Consider the following 23,795-nt stretch of genomic DNA (forward strand, 5'->3'; position numbering starts at 1 on the left):
AGGGGGCACCTTATTGAAACAAGATTCAACAAGTTTCCCCCTGCAGCAAACACCCACCGTAAAACCCTTTGATTCCCATTAGGCAACGTGTCACACGGTTTCGTACACTGAAGTATGAAAAAGTTAATAATGCCAGAAGATGGTGAAATGAAGATTTTTTTTACAGAAGGTTTTAATTAATTAAAATTACCATCAAATGCAATGGTTTTATTTTTATTTTGACCATATGTGTGTTGTTGGAAGAGGGGTAGTTTTATACAGCGAGTATATCCCAAACTCTATATTTTAACTGGAAAAGTTGGGGGTCGTCTTATACGCCGAAAAATATGGTAAAAAGAGATACATCTGCAGATAAGACCACTTCTTTTAGCCACTCATACAATGTGATAGATGTATAAATGTGAGCAGAGAACAACTAGACAGTTCTCTGCTGCTCAGATTAATCCCTGTGTCTGATGCTGGATGATTTATCTGGTGCAGTATAAGGCTGGAGAGTCGTACATTACACCTCCAAGTAGTTGCTCTAGTTTACTGCACCACAAAATTGAATCTTCTGGAGCACATTTATTTTCTGTTGTGACCACGTCTCTTTTACAGAGAACAACCCCCCTATTCGGACAGATTGGAGAACTGACAAAAAGGCCCTCAATAAATGTGGCACATGAAATTTCAGGTGCAAATAACTTCAGTATTCTGGTGGAGACAGATTAATAAATCTCCCCCAGTGCTGTCACTTTTGCTGGCTGTACCAACAATAAAAACTGTGACTGAGTTTTAAAATGATAAGATAAAATATTACACAAGATCACATATTATCCATCTATAAATCACACACAGGAATACACCTCAAAATATTTCTTTAGACATCTTTAACTTGATATGTGCCATCAGCAGAATAGATGTACTGTTTATGCAGTCTATAGACTATAGTGCAAAGGCTATTATGACAAAGTCACTGTGGATGGCTCTTCTCAGAATCCAAGCTGCAGCTATTATATTTGACAGCAATAATTTCGAGGAAATTCCCTTGAATCAGGTTTATTTACAGAATCACATTTGACATGAGAATCAATTTGTTTATTTAGCATCAACCCATAAGTTGATACATAGAATGAGCTCCATTTTTGCGGACAGTTACATCATAATTGTTATTGTTAACTAATGTTAAATAAATAAATAAACTAAATAGATTTGTTGTTTCTTTCGATTAATTGAGTTGTTAGATAGCCCTCTAGTGATCACAAATTATGTACAGTGTTGTGACATATGCTTAAGTTGTAGTGGCAGCAGGAAATAAATATAGTGTAACAATCATTGCTTACCCATTTTCCTCCAAAACGCTTCCTTATAATACACCATGCACTTAATCACAGATCCCATTGGAAGACGGTGTATTAGCTGGTTTCTTACTGATGGCAGCTCTGGATTAAAGTGGATCTTTGTGGTCAATATCGGAGGTATTGCACTGATAACAAATTTGCTCTGAAAGGATAAAAAATGTATCATAGTATCATAGTTTATATGGTTAAAAAAATACACATGCCCATCAAGTTCAACCAAGGAATTTGGAGGGATTTGGATGAGGAAGGGATTTAGGGGAAACAATTTTATGTAACATAACCATCAATGTTATTTAGGTGTAAAAAGTAATCTGGACCCTTGTTAAAGCTCTCTGCTGTCCCTGCTGTGACCAGCGCCTGAGGCAGGCTGTTCCACAGATTGACAATTCTCACAGTATAAAAGCCCCAAATTTTTACCTCTGGTGATTAAACCTTGTTTTCTCCAGATGGAGACGGTGCCCCTCATCATTTGATTTTATTTAATCTGGAACAACTTTCCACCCTATTTTTTGTATGGACCATTCATATATTGCCCCCATGTAGTCATCTCTAAAATCTAGTTGTTTTAATCTCTTCTCTATGGAGACCCTCCATACCCCTTATAACTTGTGTGGCTCTTTGTTGAACCCTCTCCAGCTCCAGGGCACATGTACACATATATAGACTTTCTTACAAAAAAATTCTGTTTCTTTTTTTCTTCTCCAGAAACATTTTATAGCAGAGCCCAGCCCTGGAGCTTCCCAAGCACCAAAGATTATCTAGCCACCCACCCCAATAGATCCAGAGGTAGATTTCCCAAATCAGCCTAATCTCTATTGATATTTCATTATGTCCCGGTGTTAATCCCACAACCCCAAACACTCCATCTATTTGCTAATTAGCTGCAGAGACTCCTGGGGCTAAGGCTATCCACACCCTAAGTAACTGTTGAAGAGGCATCCCCCTGCACATGCACAACACCCACAGATGTCTCGGCATGGCCCACACAGGTGCTGTGGCCCTGGTTGTGCCACTAGGAGTGCCTGCGGATTTGCAGAGCTCCCCTCCAGCCAGCAATGCACCAGGATTCTGATTAACCACTATCTTTCATCAGGCATGGCAGATGCTTCTCCTGTCTGCAAGATGCAGTGTGCTCTTTGCCCCTCCCCCCTGCATTACAAGACCAGCTCAGGCACCGCCACTCACAGAAACTTCCTGCCGGTAAGCAGCATGCAGACTTACTCTACAAACTACAAATAAGATAACATCTTTATAGAAGGGGAAGTAGGTACAGCAGAGCTGACTGTGTGTGTTATAGCTGAGATGTAGCAGAGTTGGAGTGTGTCATTGTATTTTATATCCATCTCATGGATCTCATCATCTCCCATCTCTGATCTAGTGAATGATCAGCAGCTAAATTAAAGTGTAGATAAACCTGTATCCTGATGATCTAAGCACATTGTCAGCACACAGGGTTTCATAGCACACAGGGATCATAATGCGTCTGCTTAGAGAGTCCCCGTCCACACTCTGGAATTTTACAATGACCACCACTGAGTGATAGGAGCTAAAACATCAGTAAAATTGTAAATATAAGGGGGTTAAAATGATCTTTATTTCTTTCTTTCATGGGAAAACCCCTTAAAAGTACTTGCTTGTTTTGAGAACTTTTTAAAAGTTTTTGTTGTATAGGCCATCCATATTTAGCAGTAAGAAACCTCATTACATTTGTGATCACCATTTTATGAATAGATTTCCATTTTGCATTTACCTGATATACTTCACGATTTAATGTCTCCACAATGACAACTTCACCAGACTGATCAAGTCTGATTACTGGTCTCTCTAATTTTACTCGATCCTGGAGACGTGCCATTATCTTTTCACTTATCTGCCCAGATCCTCCTACAAACTTTCTCTCCTGAAAGCATAGATAAGGATAAATTTAAGCCAGATTTTACAAATACATTAGATACAACATTTTCATTTTGTAGGCTGGAGGAATCATTGAATATTAAATCAAAAAAGTAAATATTTAATAATACTGGATTCATTCTGAAATCTAAATAATGCAGGTAAAATTCTGAATCCCCCTATGTATGATATACAGACAGGACCCCCCATAGATATTATATATAGGCCCCTCATAGAAAATAATAAAACCAAAACTCGCCTACAGCCCCAGCATTTCCCGTTGCTGCCATCTCCTCCTCTTCTTCATCTTCTCCGTCTTCTGATCGGCAGTACTGCACCAATTACATTGGTGTCTTAAAGATGCAGATGTAATTAATTTTTCCGGTATTTGTACCCTGTGCATCACTGTAGACTTGAATAGGGCTTTTTGCACACATGTGACTTGCAAATGTAGAGCATGCTGCTAAAAAAAAGTTTGTGTCCCAGATTTACAAAAGCCCCTGTGCCAGTTTTCTGTCAAAATTTTCATGTTCTTTTATGTGCAAACAACTTCCACATGTATTTTGAATGTGTCCGAGATACAAATGTGTTGCCACCACACATTTGTGTCACGGCTGCACTGTACTCGATAAAATTCTGCACATAAAGAGGCATTTTGGTGCACAGTCGGACCGTTCACCACATTTATCATGCAGTGCCCAATAGTATTGTGTTGCACGCTATGGGGGAGATTTATTATAAGTCTCATAGAGCAGAACTGTTCTAGTTGCCTTTGGCAACCAATGAGAGCTCAGCTTTCTTTTTCCCACAGCTGTTTATAAAATTAAAGCTTAGTCCTGATTGGTTTCCACAGGCAACTAGAGCAGTTTTACTTCAGAAACTTCATGATAAATCTCCCCCTATATGTTAGCATTGGTGCACTCTGTTGGAGCAGTGCAGAGGGCACAAGATCCATGAAGAATGTGTGCCACAATTCATGAATCTGGCACTCCCTGCACACTCCACAGACAAACTGCATGTAGTGCAGTTTATACAGTTTTTGATAAATATGGGCTTGTGTGTGCATTAAAAAAATGCTTGTCTGACACAACCTATTGTTGTGTTCAATGCAAGTCCTGCCGGTCAGAAACACATGTAGAACACAAGTGTGAAAAATGTCTCCTGCTCTGGTTGGACAATAATTAATCAGCTTTGATGGACAGAATCGCTCCCCATTCACATTTCTGTCCAGTCTGGATATTATAGAACTGATCAAAACATCAGGGGCTCAAACATCTTATATATGATCTTGCTGGCTAACAGGTTTTGTGCAGGCAGGAGTTAATTTTTACTGCTGTAGCTTAAATTGTTTTTTGACCTTTTGCCTGTTTTCTGCCTATCCATTTACCTACTCATTTTGTACTACATTTGTTCTTTTATATGTGACCTGTATCTTTTCAACTTCTCTTTAATGTTTGTATTGCCCTATCTTTGTCTCCTTGTTTGCACCTTGACACAGGAAGACAAGGGTTACTATGGGTCCGCTGATGAACTTGCGTTAATTTTTCTGACGTTTTAAAGAATTTCTGCCACTGGGACAGGTAGTTAACTGTGGATTGTGTCGTACGCGATCGGATTGTGGTGCGGCTGCGACGGCTTTCATGGTGCCTTTCGCAGAAATCGGGGGGGGGGGGGGCGGGACGTCAGATGATTTGACTGATTCGGACTGAGCACGGGATTTAACTTTCAAATTGTGTTGCAAGATCAAGCACTTACATGCACCAGGAAGGTGAACTTTGTAGGACCTGAGCGGGGAAGTGACATATGCAGAATATTGGGCGCACAATCTTAATGAATCGTGGCATAGTGCATGATGGTCGGACAATGCATTTTTGTGAACTCCACAGGACCGGGTAAGTAAATGTACCCGAAAGTGTTGACACCTACTGCATAGGGTTTGCTAGGCAAATAGGCAGGGATAGGTGAAAAGTGGTTTTAGTCTCAAGGTTGACTTTCCTTTTTTGTTCGCTAATCCTGCATAACAGCATGTATGTATATGCATTAGCAGTTCAAATAAAATACTTATGGTGTAAAAAAAGAATTTCTGTTTTTTACATCTCCTATCATTTCATAAGGCAGGTCTATTGATGTCCCTATTTTTGACAACAGGGTGAACTATTTTAGAGATTGTGGAATATAGTATAAAAATCAGTTAAAGAACAAATGTGTTCTTTTAAATAGTTATGAACTGTTGGTGTAATGTAAAACATTAGAAACAGAATATGGAATTCCATCATAAACTTTTATGAGCGGATTAAATTTTCATTGATCTCAGCACAAAGGTTACCAATAAAACACCTCTTTGCAAGAACTTAAAGATACAGCCACATTACACAGTAAATATTATTGCAATGTTCGTTCACAGAGCTGCAAAAAAAAAAAAAAAAATCAATGCTAACCTCTTTACAAATTATCCTTAAAGCCATGTTCCAATGAGCACCTATAATTCTATTGACATGCAGTTGATTCTTTAAGTTCTTGATACAACTCATTAAAGTGTGTGCCTTGACCATCATTGATCCCAACTGTAGTCTAATATAGAACAGCTTTGCTCATGAACTTTGCAATTAAAATCTTATACAGTGTATGTGTTTCTTGTTGAAAGTAATTCATTAAAACTAAGGAGAGGCTACTATCTTCTAAATCACCCCACAAGTAAAAGCAGCAACTTTTTATTTTTGTGCACAGATGGGTCATGGCTAGAGATGAGCGAACACTAAAATGCTCGGGTACTCGTTATTCGAGACGAACTTTTCCCGATGCTCGAGTGCTCGTCTCGAATAACGAACCCCATTGAAGTCAATGGGAGACTCGAGCATTTTTCAAGGGGACCAAGGCTCTGCACAGGGAAGCTTGGCCAAACACCTGGGAACCTCAGAAAAGGATGGAAACACCACGGAAATGGACAGGAAACAGCAGGGGCAGCATGCATGGATGCCTCTGAGGCTGCTTAATCGCACCATTATGCCGAAATTATGGGCAACAGCATGGCCATGACAGAGTGACAGAATGAAGCTAGATAGCATGTAAAACATCCAATAATTGACCCTGACACTATAGGGGACGGCATGCAGAGGCAGAGGCAGCGGCAGCAGGCTAGAGAGTGGCATGGCGACATACCCTAATTGGACTCAGGCTTCAAACCAATGGGTGTCAGAGAGGAACCAAAGGAGGTGAGCAAGAAGCGCTCAAATAATATCGGTACATGATAAAAGTTTGCCAGTATATTTTGTGGATTACACAGCAGGGTGGCGACAAAGTTAACATGGAAGCCATGAAAACAACCCAAAATTCTGCCTGACACAGCTCGTTTGATAAGGGGACCATGTATGCTTACAGTTCATGCCAGTCGCTGCACTGGCTGCCAGTCTCCTTTCGAATACAGTTTAAAATAATAATAACCCTCATCCATAAAGCTCTGTATAATGCTGCACCCCCCTACCTCTCCTCTCTTATCTCAGTCTATCGCCCAACCCGTGCTCTTAGATCCGCCAGTGATCTTAGATTAACCTCTACCCTAGTGCGGACCTCCCACTCGCGTCTCCAAGACTTCTCTAGAGCTGCACCAATTCTATGGAATGCTCTGCCCTGGACTATCAGACTAATACCTAACCTCCAAAGTTTCAAACGTGCTCTTAAAACCCATTTCTTTAGGCAAGCCTATAACACTCATTAACTGCATGAAGTTTTAACTCTTCTACTAACCCGTCCTGTGTCGTCCTCCCATCTGTTATCCAGCAACCAACAGGCACCAGACTTCTCTGCAGTCCCATTCACCCTGGACCTGGTATATAAGATGACGGCTGAGTGGTTCAAGCGACAGCAATTCCATTTATTATATTTTTTTCTATTCCCTAAGAAGAATGGCTTGACCATTAAATATTCTTTTACCTCGTGTTACCCCATCATCTTCATAAACCGTAAGCTCTGGCGAGCAGGGACCTCACTCCTGTTGTTCCATACAAATGTTGTGCTCTGTTACATTACATTTGTATTTGTTTCCTATGATTTGTAAAGCGCTACAGAATATGATGACGCTATATAAATAAAGATTATTATTATTATTATTATGGAGGCAGTGAACTAGTAGTAGATTAAAGGTGCTGCAACTATGTTAGTTGGATCTTGGGATGGAGCTGGCGCTCTGCAGCCAGGCGAGCTTTTGCCAATCCAAGCCCCTGTCTCTAGGCTACTCCCCAAACAGCACTTCTAAGAACCTTTTGTATAAGATCAAGTGTAGTAGCGTTCTTATAAGTTTAGGATATGGCGGGTGAGGGGAATGTAAACAGATGCGCAAGAAGCGCTGAAATAATATCCCTAAATGGTAAAAGTTTGCAAGTATATTTTGTGGATTACACAGCAGGGTGGCGACAAAGTTAACAACTTTGATGTGGAATGCCCTGTAATAGCTCTTGGGCGGTGTGCCTTTTATCGCCTAGGCTCAGCAGTTTCAGCACCGCCTGCTGTCGCTTAGCGACGGCACTGCTGCTGTGCCTAGAGCTACCGACTGATGGCGCCATGCCCACGGATGGTAATTCGGAGGAGGAGGAGGTGGAGGAGGGGTGGGAGGAGGTATAGTAGGCCTTTGAGACCTGGACCGAGGTAGGCCCCGCAATTCTCTGCGTCGGCAGTATATGACCAGCCCCAGGGTCAGACTCGGTCCCAGCCTGCACCAAGTTAAGTGTAGTAGCGTTCTTATAAGTTTGGGATATGGCGGGTGAGGGGAATGTAAACAGATGCGCAAGAAGCGCATGATGCGCATGGAGCTGGCGCTCCGCTGCCAGGCGAGCTTTCGCCAATTCAAGCCCCTGTCTCTAGGCTACTCCCCAAACAGCACTTCTAAGAACCTTTTGTATAAGATCAAGTGTAGTAGCGTTCTTATAAGTTTAGGATATGCCGGGTGAGGGGAATGTAAACAGATGCGCAAGAAGCGCATGATGCGCATGGAGCTGGCGCTCCGCTGCCAGGCGAGCTTTCGCCAATTCAAGCCCCTGTCTCTAGGCTACTCCCCAAACAGCACTTCTAAGAACCTTTTGTATAAGATCAAGTGTAGTAGCGTTCTTATAAGTTTAGGATATGCCGGGTGAGGGGAATGTAAACAGATGCGCAAGAAGCGCATGATGCGCATGGAGCTGGCGCTCCGCTGCCAGGCGAGCTTTCGCCAATTCAAGCCCCTGTCTCTAGGCTACTCCCCAAACAGCACTTCTAAGAACCTTTTGTATAAGATCAAGTGTAGTAGCGTTCTTATAAGTTTAGGATATGCCGGGTGAGGGGAAAGTAAACAGATGCGCAAGAAGCGCTGAAATAATATCCCTAAATGGTAAAAGTTTGCCAGTATATTTTGTGGATAACACAGCAGGGTGGCGACAAAGTTAACAACTTTGATGTGGAATCCATGAAAACAACCCAAATTTCTGCCTGACACACCTCGTTTGATAAAGGGACGATGTATGGAGGCAGCTATATGGACGACTTTTGGAGGTAGCAATGGAGACAACGTGTGGAGGCTGCTATGGAGACAATTTAATTTGGATAGTGCCTGTATGTGGCAGTCCCAAACATTTTTCAAACCAGAGGAGCAGGTAGGTGGCCCTCCAGTAAAATGGAATAGATTGAGTGCCTGTATGTGGAAGTCCCAAAAATGTTTCAAACCAGAGGAGCAGGTAGGTGGCCCTGCAGTAAAATGGAATAGATTGAGTGCCTGTATGTGGCAGTCCCAAAAATTTTTCAAACCAGAGGAGCAGGTAGGTGGCCCTCCAGTAAAATGGAATAGATTGAGTGCCTGTATGTGGCAGTCCCAAAAATGTTTCAAACCAGAGGAGCAGGTAGGTGGCCCTGCAGTAAAATGGAATAGATTGAGTGCCTGTATGTGGCACTCACAAAAATTGTTTCAAACAGAGGACCGGGTAGGTGGCCCTCCAGAAAAATTAAATGCATGAAGTACTATAGCAAGAGCCAGTGGGCCCTGTCAAAAAATAGCCATTTTCCTCTGCTTTACTGTACAAAGAGGAGGAGAAGGAGGAAAATGAGGAGGAGGAGGAGTGGATCAATTATTCAGGTTGAGCTTCCTTCACCTGGTGGAGATTGGAAATTCTGAGAAATCCAGCCTTTATTCATTTTAATAAGCGTCAGCCTGTCAGCGCTGTCAGTCGACAGGCGTGTACGCTTATCGGTGATGATGCCACCAGCTGCACTGAAAACCCGCTCGGACAAGACGCTAGCGGCAGGGCAGGCAAGAACCTCCAAGGCGTACAGCGCCAGTTCGTGCCACATGTCCAGCTTTGAAACCCAGTAGTTGTAGGGAGCTGTGTGATCATTTAGGACGATGGTATGGTCAGCTACGTACTCCCTCACCATCTTTCTGTAAAGATCAGCCCTACTCTGCCGAGACTGGGGACAGGTGACAGTGTCTTGCTGGGGTGACATAAAGCTGGCAAAAGCCTTGTAAAGCGTACCCTTGCCAGTGCTGGACAAGCTGCCTGCTCGCCTACTCTCCCTCGCTACTTGTCCCGCAGAACTACGCACTCTGCCGCTAGCGCTGTCAGAAGGGAAATACTGTTTCAGCTTGTGCACCAGGGCCTGCTGGTATTCATGCATTCTCACACTCCTTTCCTCTGCAGGGATGAGAGTGGAAAGATTTTGCTTGTACCGTGGGTCCAGGAGAGTGAACACCCAGTAATCGGTGCTGGAATAAATTCTTTGAACGCGAGGGTCACGGGATAGGCAGCCTAGCATGAAATCTGCCATATGCGCCAGAGTACCAACGCGTAAGAATTCACTCCCCTCACTGGCCTGACTGTCCATTTCCTCCTCCTCCAACTCCTCCAACTCCTCTTCTTCTGCCCATACACGCTGAACAGTAAAGGACTCAACAATGGTCCCCTCTTGTGTCTCACCAACATTCTCCTCCTCTTCCTCCTCATCCTCCTCCACCTCCACCTCCTCCGATATGCGCTGAGAAACAGACCTGAGAGTGCTTTGGCTATCAACAAGGGAATATTCTTCCCCTGTCTCTTGTGACGAGCGCAAAGCTTCCGACTTCATGCTGAAGAGAGAGTTTTTCAACAGGCCAAGCAGCGGGATGGTGAGGCTGATGATGGCGGCATCGCCACTGACCATCTGTGTTGACTCCTCAAAGTTACTCAGCACCTGACAGATATCAGACATCCACGTCCACTCCTCATTGTAGACTTGAGGAAGCTGACTGACCTGACTACCAGTTCTGGTGGAAGTTGACATCTGGCAGTCTACAATCGCTCTGCGCTGCTGGTAAACTCTGGATAACATGGTCAGTGTTGAATTCCACCTCGTGGGCACGTCGCACAACAGTCGGTGAGCGGGCAGTTGGAGGCGGCGCTGCGCTGCCCTGAGAGTGGCAGCATCTGGGCTGGACTTCCTGAAATGCGCACAGATGCGGCGCACCTTCGTGAGCAAATCAGACAGATTGGGGTATGTCTTGAGGAAACGCTGAACTATCAGATTTAACACATGGGCCAGGCATGGCACATGTGTCAGTCTGCCGAGTTGCAGAGCCGCCACCAGGTTACGGCCGTTGTCACACACAACCATTCCCGGCTTGAGGTTCAGCGGTGCCAGCCACAGATCAGTCTGCGCCGTGATGCCCTGTAATAGCTCTTGGGCGGTGTGCCTTTTGTCGCCTAGGCTCAGCAGTTTGAGCACCGCCTGCTGTCGCTTAGCGACGGCACTGCTGCTGTGCCTAGAGCTACCGACTGATGGCGCCGTGCCCACGGATGGTAGTTCGGAGGAGGAGGTGGAGGAGGGGTGGGAGGAGGAGGAGGCATAGTAGGCCTGAAACACCTGGACCGAGGTAGGCCCCGCAATCCTCGGCGTCGGCAGTATATGAGCAGCCCCAGTGTCAGACTCGGTCCCAGCCTCCACCAAGTTAACCCAATGTGCCGTCAGCGATATATAGTGGCCCTGCCCGGCAGCACTCGTCCACGTGTCCGTGGTCAGGTGGACCTTGTCAGAAACGGCGTTGGTCAGGGCACGGATGATGTTGTCTGACACGTGCTGGTGCAGGGCTGGGACGGCACATCGGGAAAAGTAGTGGCGGCTGGGGACCGAATACCGAGGGGCGGCCGCCGCCATGAGGTTGCGAAAGGCCTCGGTCTCTACTAGCCTATAGGGCAGCATCTCCAGGCTAAGCAATCTGGAGATGTGCACATTAAGGGCTTGGGCGTGCGGGTGGGTTGCACTATATTTGCGTTTCCGCTCCAGCGTCTGGGGTATGGAGAGCTGAACGCTGGTGGATGCTGTGGAGGATCGTGGAGGCGACGATGGGGTTTTTGTGGCAGGGTCCTGGGCAGGGGGCTGACTAGCAGCTGACACAGGGGAAGGAGCAGTGGTGTGCACGGCCGGAGGTGAACGGGCTTGTTGCCACTGAGTGGGGTGTTTAGCATTCATATGCCTGCGCATACTGGTGGTAGTTAAGCTAGTAGTGGTGGAACCCCTGCTGAGCCTGGTTTGGCAAATGTTGCACACCACAGTCCGTCGGTCATCCGGTGTTTCCTTAAAGAACCTCCAGACTTCTGAAGATCTAGCCCTCGCCGCAGGAGCCCTCGCCACGGGAGCTTCACTAGTTGACACATTTGGCGCTGATGCACCAGCTCTGGCCCTGCCTCTCCGTCTGGCCCCACCACTGCCTCTTCCAACCTGTTCTGGTCGAGGACTCTCCTCCGTCTCAGAAGCACTGTGTTCACCCGGCCTCTCAACCCAGCTTGGGTCTGTCACCTCATCATCCTCCGATCCCTCAGTCTGCTCCCCCCTCGGACTTCCTGCCCTGACAACAACTTCCCCACTGTCTGACAACCGTGTCTCCTCATCGTCGGACACCTCTTTACACACTTCCACTACGTCAAGAAGGTCATCATCACCCACAGACTGTGACTGTTGGAAAACCTGGGCATCGGAAAATTGCTCAGCAGCAACCGGACAAGTGGTTTGTGACTGTGGGAAGGGTCCAGAAAACAGTTCCTCAGAGTATGCCGGTTCAAATGCCAAATTTTCCTGGGAGGGGGCAGACTGGGGGGGAGGAGGCTGAGGTGCAGGAGCTGGAGGAGTGGCGATTTCGGTGACATGGGTGGACTGCGTGGAAGACTGACTGGTGGTGGACAAATTGCTCGAAGCATTGTCAGCAATCCACGACATCACCTGTTCGCACTGTTCTGGCCTCAACAGTGCTCTACCACGAGTCCCAGTAACTTCAGACATGAACCTAGGGAGTGTAGCTCTGCGGCGTTCCCCTGCTCCCTCATCAGCAGGTGGTGTCTCACCCCGCCCAGGACCATGGCCTCTGACCCCTGCAGTAGTTGGACGCCCACGTCCCCGCCCTCGTCCTCTACCCCTAGCCCTCGGGTTAAACATTTTTAAAATGAGAGTTATAACTTTATTTTTTTTTTTACTTTTTTTTGTGTTTTTTTTTTTTTTTGTGTTTTTTGTTTTTTTTTGAGTTTTTAAAACCAAACAATGCTATCCTATTGCTATGGCTATTTTCTAGCCAAGTATCAAAGCACACTACTATGCCAGATGAGATGACACTGAGTTAGTGCCTAATTGAAATCCAACCCCTACTAAATTTTCCCACTTCGGTCTTTGCTATGGATATGTGCGTCACTAAGCGCAGAACACAGCGGTCGCAAGTCTCACTACAAATTGCTCAGAATTGGCTAGTACATGCACTGCAGAAAGTACAGCCACCAGCAGATCAACCAGAAATCAAATATATAGAACGCTACTGTATGCGTAAGTAAGCTCTTTGTATTCTCCTATGGCTATTTTCTAGCCAAGTATCAAAGCACACTACTATGCCAGATGAGATGACACTGAGTTAGTGCCTAATTGAAATCCAACCCCTACTAAATTTTCCTACTTCGGTCTTTGCTATGGATATGTGCGTCACTAAGCGCAGAACACAGCGGTCGCAAGTCTCACTACAAATTGCTCAGAATTGGCTAGTACATGCACTGCAGAAAGTACAGCCACCAGCAGATCAACCAGAAATCAAATATATAGAACGCTACTGTATGCGTAAGTAAGCTCTTTGTATTCTCCTATGGCTATTTTCTAGCCAAGTATCAAAACACACTACTATGCCAGATGAGATGACACTGAGTTAGTGCCTAATTGAAATCCAACCCCTACTAAATTTTCCCACTTCGGTCTTTGCTATGGATATGTGCGTCACTAAGCGCAGAACACAGCGGTCGCAAGTCTCACTACAAATTGCTCAGAATTGGCTAGTACATGCACTGCAGAAAGTACAGCCACCAGCAGATCAACCAGAAATCAAATATATAGAACGCTACTGTATGCGTAAGTAAGCTCTTTGTATTCTCCTATGGCTATTTTCTAGCCAAGTATCAAAGCACACTACTATGCCAGATGAGATGACACTGAGTTAGTGCCTAATTGAAATCCAACCCCTACTAAATTTTCCCACTTCGGTCTTTGCTATGGATATGTGCGTCACTAAGCGCAGAACACAGCGGTCGCAAGTCTCACTACAAATTGCTCAGAATTGGCTAGTACATGCACTGCAGAAAGTACAGCCACCAGCAGATCAACCAGAAATCAAATATATAGAACGCTACTGTATGCGTAAGTAAGCTCTTTGTATTCTCCTATGGCTATTTTCTAGCCAAGTATCAAAGCACACTACTATGCCAGATGAGATGACACTGAGTTAGTGCCTAATTGAAATCCAACCCCTACTAAATTTTCCCACTTCGGTCTTTGCTATGGATATGTGCGTCACTAAGCGCAGAACACAGCGGTCGCAAGTCTCACTACAAATTGCTCAGAATTGGCTAGTACATGCACTGCAGAAAGTACAGCCACCAGCAGATCAACCAGAAATCAAATATATAGAACGCTACTGTATGCGTAAGTAAGCTCTTTGTATTCTCCTATGGCTATTTTCTAGCCAAGTATCAAAGCACACTACTATGCCAGATGAGATGACACTGAGTTAGTGCCTAATTGAAATCCAACCCCTACTAAATTTTCCCACTTCGGTCTTTGCTATGGATATGTGCGTCACTAAGCGCAGAACACAGCGGTCGCAAGTCTCACTACAAATTGCTCAGAATTGGCTAGTACATGCACTGCAGAAAGTACAGCCACCAGCAGATCAACCAGAAATCAAATATATAGAACGCTACTGTATGCGTAAGTAAGCTCTTTGTATTCTCCTATGGCTATTTTCTAGCCAAGTATCAAAGCACACTACTATGCCAGATGAGATGACACTGAGTTAGTGCCTAATTGAAATCCAACCCCTACTAAATTTTCCCACTTCGGTCTTTGCTATGGATATGTGCGTCACTAAGCGCAGAACACAGCGGTCGCAAGTCTCACTACAAATTGCTCAGAATTGGCTAGTACATGCACTGCAGAAAGTACAGCCACCAGCAGATCAACCAGAAATCAAATATATAGAACGCTACTGTATGCGTAAGTAAGCTCTTTGTATTCTCCTATGGCTATTTTCTAGCCAAGTATCAAAACACACTACTATGCCAGATGAGATGACACTGAGTTAGTGCCTAATTGAAATCCAACCCCTACTAAATTTTCCCACTTCGGTCTTTGCTATGGATATGTGCGTCACTAAGCGCAGAACACAGCGGTCGCAAGTCTCACTACAAATTGCTCAGAATTGGCTAGTACATGCACTGCAGAAAGTACAGCCACCAGCAGATCAACCAGAAATCAAATATATAGAACGCTACTGTATGCGTAAGTAAGCTCTTTGTATTCTCCTATGGCTATTTTCTAGCCAAGTATCAAAGCACACTACTATGCCAGATGAGATGACACTGAGTTAGTGCCTAATTGAAATCCAACCCCTACTAAATTTTCCTACTTCGGTCTTTGCTATGGATATGTGCGTCACTAAGCGCAGAACACAGCGGTCGCAAGTCTCACTACAAATTGCTCAGAATTGGCTAGTACATGCACTGCAGAAAGTACAGCCACCAGCAGATCAACCAGAAATCAAATATATAGAACGCTACTGTATGCGTAAGTAAGCTCTTTGTATTCTCCTATGGCTATTTTCTAGCCAAGTATCAAAACACACTACTATGCCAGATGAGATGACACTGAGTTAGTGCCTAATTGAAATCCAACCCCTACTAAATTTTCCCACTTCGGTCTTTGCTATGGATATGTGCGTCACTAAGCGCAGAACACAGCGGTCGCAAGTCTCACTACAAATTGCTCAGAATTGGCTAGTACATGCACTGCAGAAAGTACAGCCACCAGCAGATCAACCAGAAATCAAATATATAGAACGCTACTGTATGCGTAAGTAAGCTCTTTGTATTCTCCTATGGCTATTTTCTAGCCAAGTATCAAAGCACACTACTATGCCAGATGAGATGACACTGAGTTAGTGCCTAATTGAAATCCAACCCCTACTAAATTTTCCCACTTCGGTCTTTGCTATGGATATGTGTGCCACTAAGAGCTAAACACAACGGTAGCAAGTCCCCCTGCTAATTCCTCACAAAATGGTACTAGATGCAAATTAAAATAAAAAAAGTAGAACGTTATTGTAGCCCTAAGAAGGGCTGTTGGGTTCTTTGAGAATCACTCCTGCCTAACAGTAAGCTAATAGAACACCCTAACGCTTTCCCTGACCAGCAGCAGCTCTCTCCCTAGCGGCATCCAGACACAGAATGATCCGAGCAGCGCGGGCAGCGGCTAGTCTATCCCAGGGTCACCTGATCTGGCCAGCCAACCACTGCTATCGACGTGTAAGGGTACCACGTCATGCTGGGTGGAGTGCAGAGTCTCCTGGCTTGTGATTGGCTCTGTTTCTGGCCGCCAAAAAGCAAAACGGCGGGAGCTGCCATTTTCTCGAGCGGGCGAAGTATTCGTCCGAGCAACGAGCAGTTTCGAGTACCCTAATGCTCGACCGAGCATCAAGCTCGGACGAGCATGTTCGCTCATCTCTAGTCATGGCTCTTCTGCTGCTACACTTTCTCCATCTACTTTTTGCACTATTTTAAGAAAAAAAATACCGGTAGTTGAAATAAATAAAATAAAAAAAATTCTATAAAAAAAGTATTCCTGGCCACAAAACCAAAAGAGAAGGCAGCCGCACTCCGTTGTCCTAATCCAAGAAGTGTTTATTCACATGTGGATACAAAGCTACGTTTCGGCTAGCTCAATGTAGCCATTTTCAAGCAAATGGCTACATTGAGAAAATGGCTACATTGAGCTAGCCGAAACGTAGCTTTGTATCCACATGTGAATAAACACTTCTTGGATTAGGACAACGGAGTGCGGCTGCCTTCTCTTTTGGTTTTGTGGCTATTGGATCTCGGGTCGGATCAAAGCAGCTAGCACCCACACGGATTGAATCCCTTGCTATATCTCACAGTGCTGACCTTCTCTGTCAAATCAGTATTCCTGGCCAGGTGTTTGACGTTTTTTTTAATGAAGATATGCACAATTTTAACAATTGTTTGTGGGTATGATATATTTAAAATCTTTATACTGCACGATCCATCCGTTCCTCTGTATAGTGTCTGTGGTCAATTTTGGACAAGAAGGTGGGTCGAGCTTTCCAGTGGGGTTCACATTGGAAACATGAAGGAAACAAGGGAAAACCAGTGAATCTTCCATTTCTGACCTGAAAAGGGTTGGTGAGATTGACCTTTGGAATAGGATCTTCATTACCTTTCCTCTTGTGTTTTCCTTTCCTACTTATGCAGATGACAACTTATTATAACACAAATTAGCCATGAAGCTTTATACTTTTATATCTGGCCGCCCAGTGGTCATGAACAGCACATTTTGACACATTCAGTTTATGCAAATGTATTTATTTAAACGAAACCCAACATCAGGAATCTACCTATTAAGATAGATTTGGTGCAGGAGAACCAATGTGTGGGTGTGCACCAGCACTAAAGCCGAGCTACGGTGCATGCACAGTGCCCCGGAAGCCAGTTGTGCACCAGATTCAACTTCGCCACACCCAGGTAGGGTGGGGTTGCATAGGCTACTTGGGCATGGAGTAGCCTTTGCTCCCGCTCCCAGAGAGGCTACTCCATACCCCAGTAGCCTCTATGAAAAATTTTCATATTAGTTAGATAATAATTAGATAGATTAGGTTAGAAAGTGTTATAGGATTAGGGAAGAATAGTTTAGGATTTGGGATATTACTCGGTGTACCTACCATCAGATCTATCTTAATAGGTAGATTCCTTATGATAGGTTTCCTTTAAGGAGTTTTGTCCAGTGTCTGTATTAATTTTGGGGCTTTCATTAATTTATGGGCTTGTCTTAAGTCTGCAGCACGTACTATAGACTGTATGTGTCCATGTTGCTAGTATCTGCCCATTGTGGACTATATCTGACATCCCTTTCAGCTGATTTTCTCCAAGTTATGAAGATTACTAATGTGCTTATGAAGATTTCTTCACTCTATTTGGCAATAACTGGGTAAATATGAAGAATATGTTGCAATATGAAATATTGCAACATAGAGAAGCATAATTTCTTGTCCAAGTGCTTCTATGCACTGTTTTAGAAATGTGAATCCCACATAAAAGGTACTCAGCAAATTCATACATAACAAGCAGAGACGTATATGTGAATAGATTATATATATAATCATTGAAAATATTTGATTTTTATTTTCGGAAAGTTAAAAAGTATCATGTATATGGTATAAAGTGATGCATTTACCTGGCCACCATTGTCAGTTGAGAAAATCCTTGTAGTTCCACCACAGATCCTCACATACCAGAGGAACCACAGCGTAGAAACCTGTTGTGTCTCTGCAGTAACAACCAAATTTACAAATAACTCTGCAAACCGCCTTGCTGCACTGTTAAAAGATGTAAAAATTTCAATCAATCTAATATGATATTACAATGCAATTTTCACTGATGTCAACCAAACTGTCTTTGTAGTTACATGTATTTGGAAGTATAACTAATACATTAGATATTGCACCATTGAGAACTATTGGAAAATGATCAATGGGGCCATTAATCGTGTCGAACACCATTTTCTGGCATCCATGGCATAAAAAAGTGGAAATTTCTACCACATGATCACTTTAAAACAGTGGGTGTGGTGGTACACAATACAAACACAAAAAACTTGCACAGTCTATAGGCTATGACCCAGGACTGGCATAGATTTCAATTCTGGTGTGCAAGTGCCACACCCAAATTATGACATAATGGATGAAAATAATAAAGTGCATTTCTCTACAACATGCTGTAGCAGGGTTGATCAGCCTGTATTGTAAATGAATTTTAATACAGCTGGTCTGTGCTGACTTCCCCCAAACTTATTGTGTGACCCATTTAGGTGAAGGTTAAAGCCCCTCCCCATGCTAAGCCCCCACCTCACTACTGAACATGCATTCAGATTTAGTATAACGATTCAAGGCTTTACCACATCTTTAGCCTTGCCTTGGCTGGAACAGAAGATGTTGTATGCAGTATGGATAAAAGTGCTGATTTCAAGGGTTTTTTTTGGGCCTTCCTGTAATTAAATGCCCTGCAGCAGACCCCCTAGTAATGAAATGCCATGCAGCCCCTCTGGGTATAAAAAAATAAACTCACATACTTGCCTTCTGATGCTCCGTGTGACTCATCTTCCTTCTCCTCTACAAGTATAACAGAGCCGACGCACACTATGGTGGGGTGCTGTCGCCGCTGCTAACATCATAGTGTGCGCCGGTGGGCAGAGCACATGGGCACGTCCCTGCCCGCTTTGTTACAAATTAATTGGAGAAGGAAGAAGAGCTGTGCCACTGGCATACTGGCCACATTTATCAAAACAGTGTGCACCAGATTAATTAAAAGTGGCGCACCTTAGTAATAAATGTGGCACACAATCCAACTAAGCACTAACATTCCCCTATAGGTGCACATTCTTTCTGTCTTTTCGGACACAGTGCAGCCGCAACACAAAACTGGTGCAGACACTTTAGAAACACATGTGCAAGCACATGTTCTTTTCAGTGCAAAGTCAGACAGAAAACTGGTACAATTGCTTTAACTGTTCCCAAACTGAAAATGATTTGACAGCTAGCGATTTTTCATCAATATTTCTGACCTCTGCACTGGACTGAAGTAGACGTCTAGTGGTGCTGACTTGTCATTTAGCTACATTATGTTGCAGAGTGTAATGATTCACAAACATAAAAGATAATCAGATAAAAAAGATTTACCTTGTCCAGCAAACTTTGTGTATGAACTCCTTCATTGACATTTTGTCCCAGTCTTTAGCATGAGGTGCTTTCCATGGCGCATCTGCAGGAATCTGAAAACAATGTTCCACTAAATCTAACCCTGCATAAGTAAAAGTACAACACTACCAAAAAAAAAAACCTCCCCAGTCTGTTCATTAAAGGATTTTATTTTTTATCAACTCTGATATCACATATGAATGCTTCATGGAAAACGAAATATTAATCTTACAGAAGTGCTTACCGTTCCTCATGACTAGCCATTATATTTGTCAAAGAGTGGTGCTAGGGTATATCTAAATGATTTTTTTACCTTTTTAATGCTCCAAATATAGAACTAAGAACAGTAGCTTATCATGTCAGCTATTCACTAAGGTCACATAGTTTATTATTTGTTTAAGGAAATCTATCATTTATTTTTATTCATTGTGAACCAAACATACCTTGAGAATGCTGTAGCTACACTGATGTAGAAACATATCTTGTTTAGTCCTTGATCCAAGTGGTTTTGCTTAAAAAAACAATTATAAACATCAGGACCTTGGGAAAGCTGGGTGCATACTGGTGCATACACAAAACATGGAGCGTAATGAACAGTCCAGACAGGACTAATCAACCTGAGCTGGATGACTCATACACAACAACTGGGGGTGCAGTGATTGATTACTTCTGCCTGTCAGGGACAACACAGTGATTACAGCGTTCTCTAGAGCAGTGCATAATTAGGGTAAGAGGAGAAGTGCTGGAGCAGCCACAGGAGCGACAGCGCATCATTATCATCATTTTATAATAGTTTTTTTTTAGCAAAACCACCTGGATCAGGTATGAAACAAAATATGTTTTTGCATCAGTGCAGCTACAGCATTCTCAATGTATGTTTGGTTCACAATGCATGAAAACAAATGGTATATTTCTTTTAAATTAAAAGAGTGAAAGTCCACACTTTTAGAATACTTTCAGCAGACATAAACACCAAGGTGTTTAAGAAACATACACACTCAATCTCACTTTCAATATAAAAAGCATACCTTCTAGATACAAACCTAACATTGAAATCATACCTCACTTCCCCACTGATCCATAGTCCTCATGAAGTTGTTGTAATCCAAGAAAACCAGCGGATTATAAGCTGGTGGAAATGCTCCCAAAAACTTGTATGATTTACCCTGAAAGTGAATTTGTAGTGTTAATATGTAGTGAATAATTTGTATTGGGATCTTATTTATTTTTCCACCCTCTCCATTCCACTGCTTATCCCTTTAGGCATCATAATGCTACTTTTTTAAACCATAGCACAACTTTCACAGAAGAAGTACAAATGATGAGACATTTACGGACATATTTATCAGGGCCTCTGCGCCACATCAGTGGCGTAAAAACCCCAAAATAATCGCAAATTATAGCTTATTGCTAGCACTTGTGATTATTTAGCTCTCTCCGCCACCTACATGCCAGTGGGGCAAGAAGGGTCATGAAGCAGGGTAGGCATCGATCTGGAAGTAGGCTGGCGCATGATGTCACTGTCCCCGCGCCTGCCACACGCTGCAACCGGTGACTTTTCACTTGAGATAAGTCACCGGTTGTGTAGAATAAACGCTGCACAGCACCCTGAATGATACGTCTAGAGGCCGGAGCACTCAAAATAAATATCCCCCCTTGAGTATATGCTGGTTACAAAGATTTTTATTTGTTTTGGAAATGTATTCTTGCTTATTTGCCAGTTTTCCTTATATTATCGCATATCGAAAAACCAAAGTAAAAAATACACCATCAAAGGACTGAGAAAAACGTATTGTTTTAGAATGGGAGGTTATTTTGAAAGAAAATTACAAATAAAATGTTAATATGGCTCAAGGTATTGAGTTTCATGACTGTTATGTCCGATTGGTTTGATAAAAACTTTGACTGCAAAAGAAGGACTAAAATAAACGGCATGAGACATGTTTTATTGTTTATATGCAAGCCTTTTGAACACACATCCATCAGACCATGCTATATTCCATAACATTCCAAATAAATTGTTCAGATACTGGACATCAGTGCATAGACTCTGTAATTTCCCTGTATATCCTATTTGAATAAGTTGCAAAATCAGAAGAAGGGTAAGCTACCAACAACATTTGACCCAGAAGGTCTGTGATTCACAAAGAAACAGGACTGTATTTAAAGGCAAAAGAATATTAAAAGTTTTGGGAAAGCTTTCTTGAATGAACATCCATGTGCAGAAAGCCAATTTCTCCCAATGCTGATACTCTTTCTTTGAATTCAATTGAATCTGTTATCTCAAGACACAGATATAATTGAATATAGTAGGGGAGTCTTAGTAGGCTTTTTGTCTGTGATAGAGGTGGCTTAATCTTACGCACTCTTTCCATTTTTATGCTTAAAATACTTAGGGCATTTCTTGTCTGTAATTTTAGAAAAAAAATATGACATAATCTTTTTGCGAATTATCAGTGACCCATGTACATGACCAGGGCTGTAGTTGCCTTCTTGTCAAAAAGAGCTTGATTGCAAAAGTTCAAAATCTGAATTTTCTTCAAAATGACAGGTTACTTGGAAACAGAACAATGGGGGGAATTTATTAATGCTTTTACTCCTCCAAGAGATTTACAATGTGTCATCACCCCAAAAACCTCAGTTTTCTGACACTCACTGTTCCCGCCCAATTTCCTCCACTCCAGATTACGAACACCTTTTTTAGTGCAATTTTTTGTTCATATTTAGACCAACATGGAATGTGGAATCTCATTTCTGACAACTTTTTGTTTTCTTACTTTACACAAATAACACCACTAAACACCACTAAAGTCGGGCCCCCAATCCTGTTTTTTTGTGGTTGAAATGGGAACTGTAGCTTCATTTGAATTTCAGTGATCTTACCTTTGTATGCTGGAGGAGGTGACCATTTAAGTATACTTTATAAGTTGCTATACCAAGTTCTTTTGCCATTCTTAGTAAACGGTTTTGTGTTGGTCCCACATAAGCACCACCAACATCCACATATTGAACTTCCTTATTCTTAAACAAAGAAGATAAAAAAAACTGTTTACCAAATCCATCAAGTCATCAAAATCTGATATTATCGTAACTTTTTTTTATAGCATTAGTGAATTAAATGTTTTATCATGCAATTTTTATTGAATAACAGATATAATTTATCCCATCGAGCATTGTTACCCATACAGTATTAGCTGTGTAACTTGATTTTTGTTTTAATTTAAATATAACTTGTCACCACTGAACCATACTATAAACCCTTAACAGTACCTTCTAGATGACTGTAATTGCATTTTCATGGTTCCTTTGTGTATTCTGTATGTTGCAGCTTCATCCCAAAAACACTTTCATTCAGCCTGGTTTCTCTCATCGATATGGTTAAGGAGGCGGGAGACCAGTCAAGCTCTCTGCTGCCCCTCCCGCACAGTTATTGTGCCAAGTAGTGTGTGCTTTGCTGGGTATGTGCTAGTACTAGCTAACCATGCTCTGACCTGCAGAGTCATACTGTGCATGTGCAGAGTTTTCCAAGACAAATACTGTGACATAAACAGGGTGCCATGCTAAGGGATGTGTGGAGGGGTGGGTTTATTGGCTATGAGGAGTGGGAGAGAGCTTGACTGGTCTCCCACCTCCTTGAATGCAGCGATGAGAGAAACCAGGCTGAATTAAAGTGTTTATTGGGATGAAGCTGCAATGTACTGAATACACACAGGAACCATGAACATACAATTACAGTCATCCAAAAGGTATTATAAGAGGTTTATACTGTGGTTCTGTGGTGACAGGTTCCCTTTAATACTTAATGAATAAATTAGCACAAAGGTTTAATAAAGGCTTTATTATAGAGTATATATAAAAAATATAAAACGGAAAATATAAACAACCCGGCCCAACACATTCCCTAGGAGCATGTAATAAAAAAATAAAGTAGAAATGTTAGATAAGACAAAATTATTAATTTTGATCTATACAAACCCAAAATTCAAACTAAAATAATTTCATATGAAACTGAAGTTATTGTATATTTTTAGTAATCCAAACCACATTTCTACATATACTTACTCGGATAGTATGCGTTCGCCCACCAACTCTATTTTGAGCCTCCAATACAATGACATGAAGTCCTGCCTCTGTCAACAGTTTAGCAGCTGAAAGGCCTAAAACAATGTAAAAAAAAGAAAAGATAATTTACTTTTAACATTCACAGTATATTAGTAAGGTATGTTTTATACAATCCTCATTATTTAATGTAACGTGCAAAGCTAAATTCACAGTAAGAACAT

The 23,795-nt window shown here is 42.7% G+C and overlaps 1 protein-coding gene across 1 annotated transcript in view; it reads right to left on the reverse strand.

Annotated features, from left to right (window-relative positions):
- Positions 1–23,795, reverse strand: part of LOC140119110 (amine oxidase [flavin-containing] B-like) — a 53,933-nt gene that overhangs the window by 23,330 nt on the left and 6,808 nt on the right. Inside the window, exons 2-8 of the mRNA XM_072137771.1 lie at positions 23,575–23,669; positions 22,396–22,533; positions 20,574–20,678; positions 19,495–19,586; positions 17,994–18,135; positions 3,091–3,240; positions 1,323–1,482 (exon numbers count right to left, since the gene is read on the reverse strand). Coding sequence (XP_071993872.1) covers positions 1,323–1,482; positions 3,091–3,240; positions 17,994–18,135; positions 19,495–19,586; positions 20,574–20,678; positions 22,396–22,533; positions 23,575–23,669 — 882 coding nt within the window. The remainder of the gene's footprint in view (positions 1–1,322; positions 1,483–3,090; positions 3,241–17,993; positions 18,136–19,494; positions 19,587–20,573; positions 20,679–22,395; positions 22,534–23,574; positions 23,670–23,795) is intronic.

Source organism: Engystomops pustulosus, chromosome 2 (assembly GCF_040894005.1).
Source record: "Engystomops pustulosus chromosome 2, aEngPut4.maternal, whole genome shotgun sequence".
Classification (NCBI taxonomy): domain Eukaryota; kingdom Metazoa; phylum Chordata; class Amphibia; order Anura; family Leptodactylidae; genus Engystomops; species Engystomops pustulosus.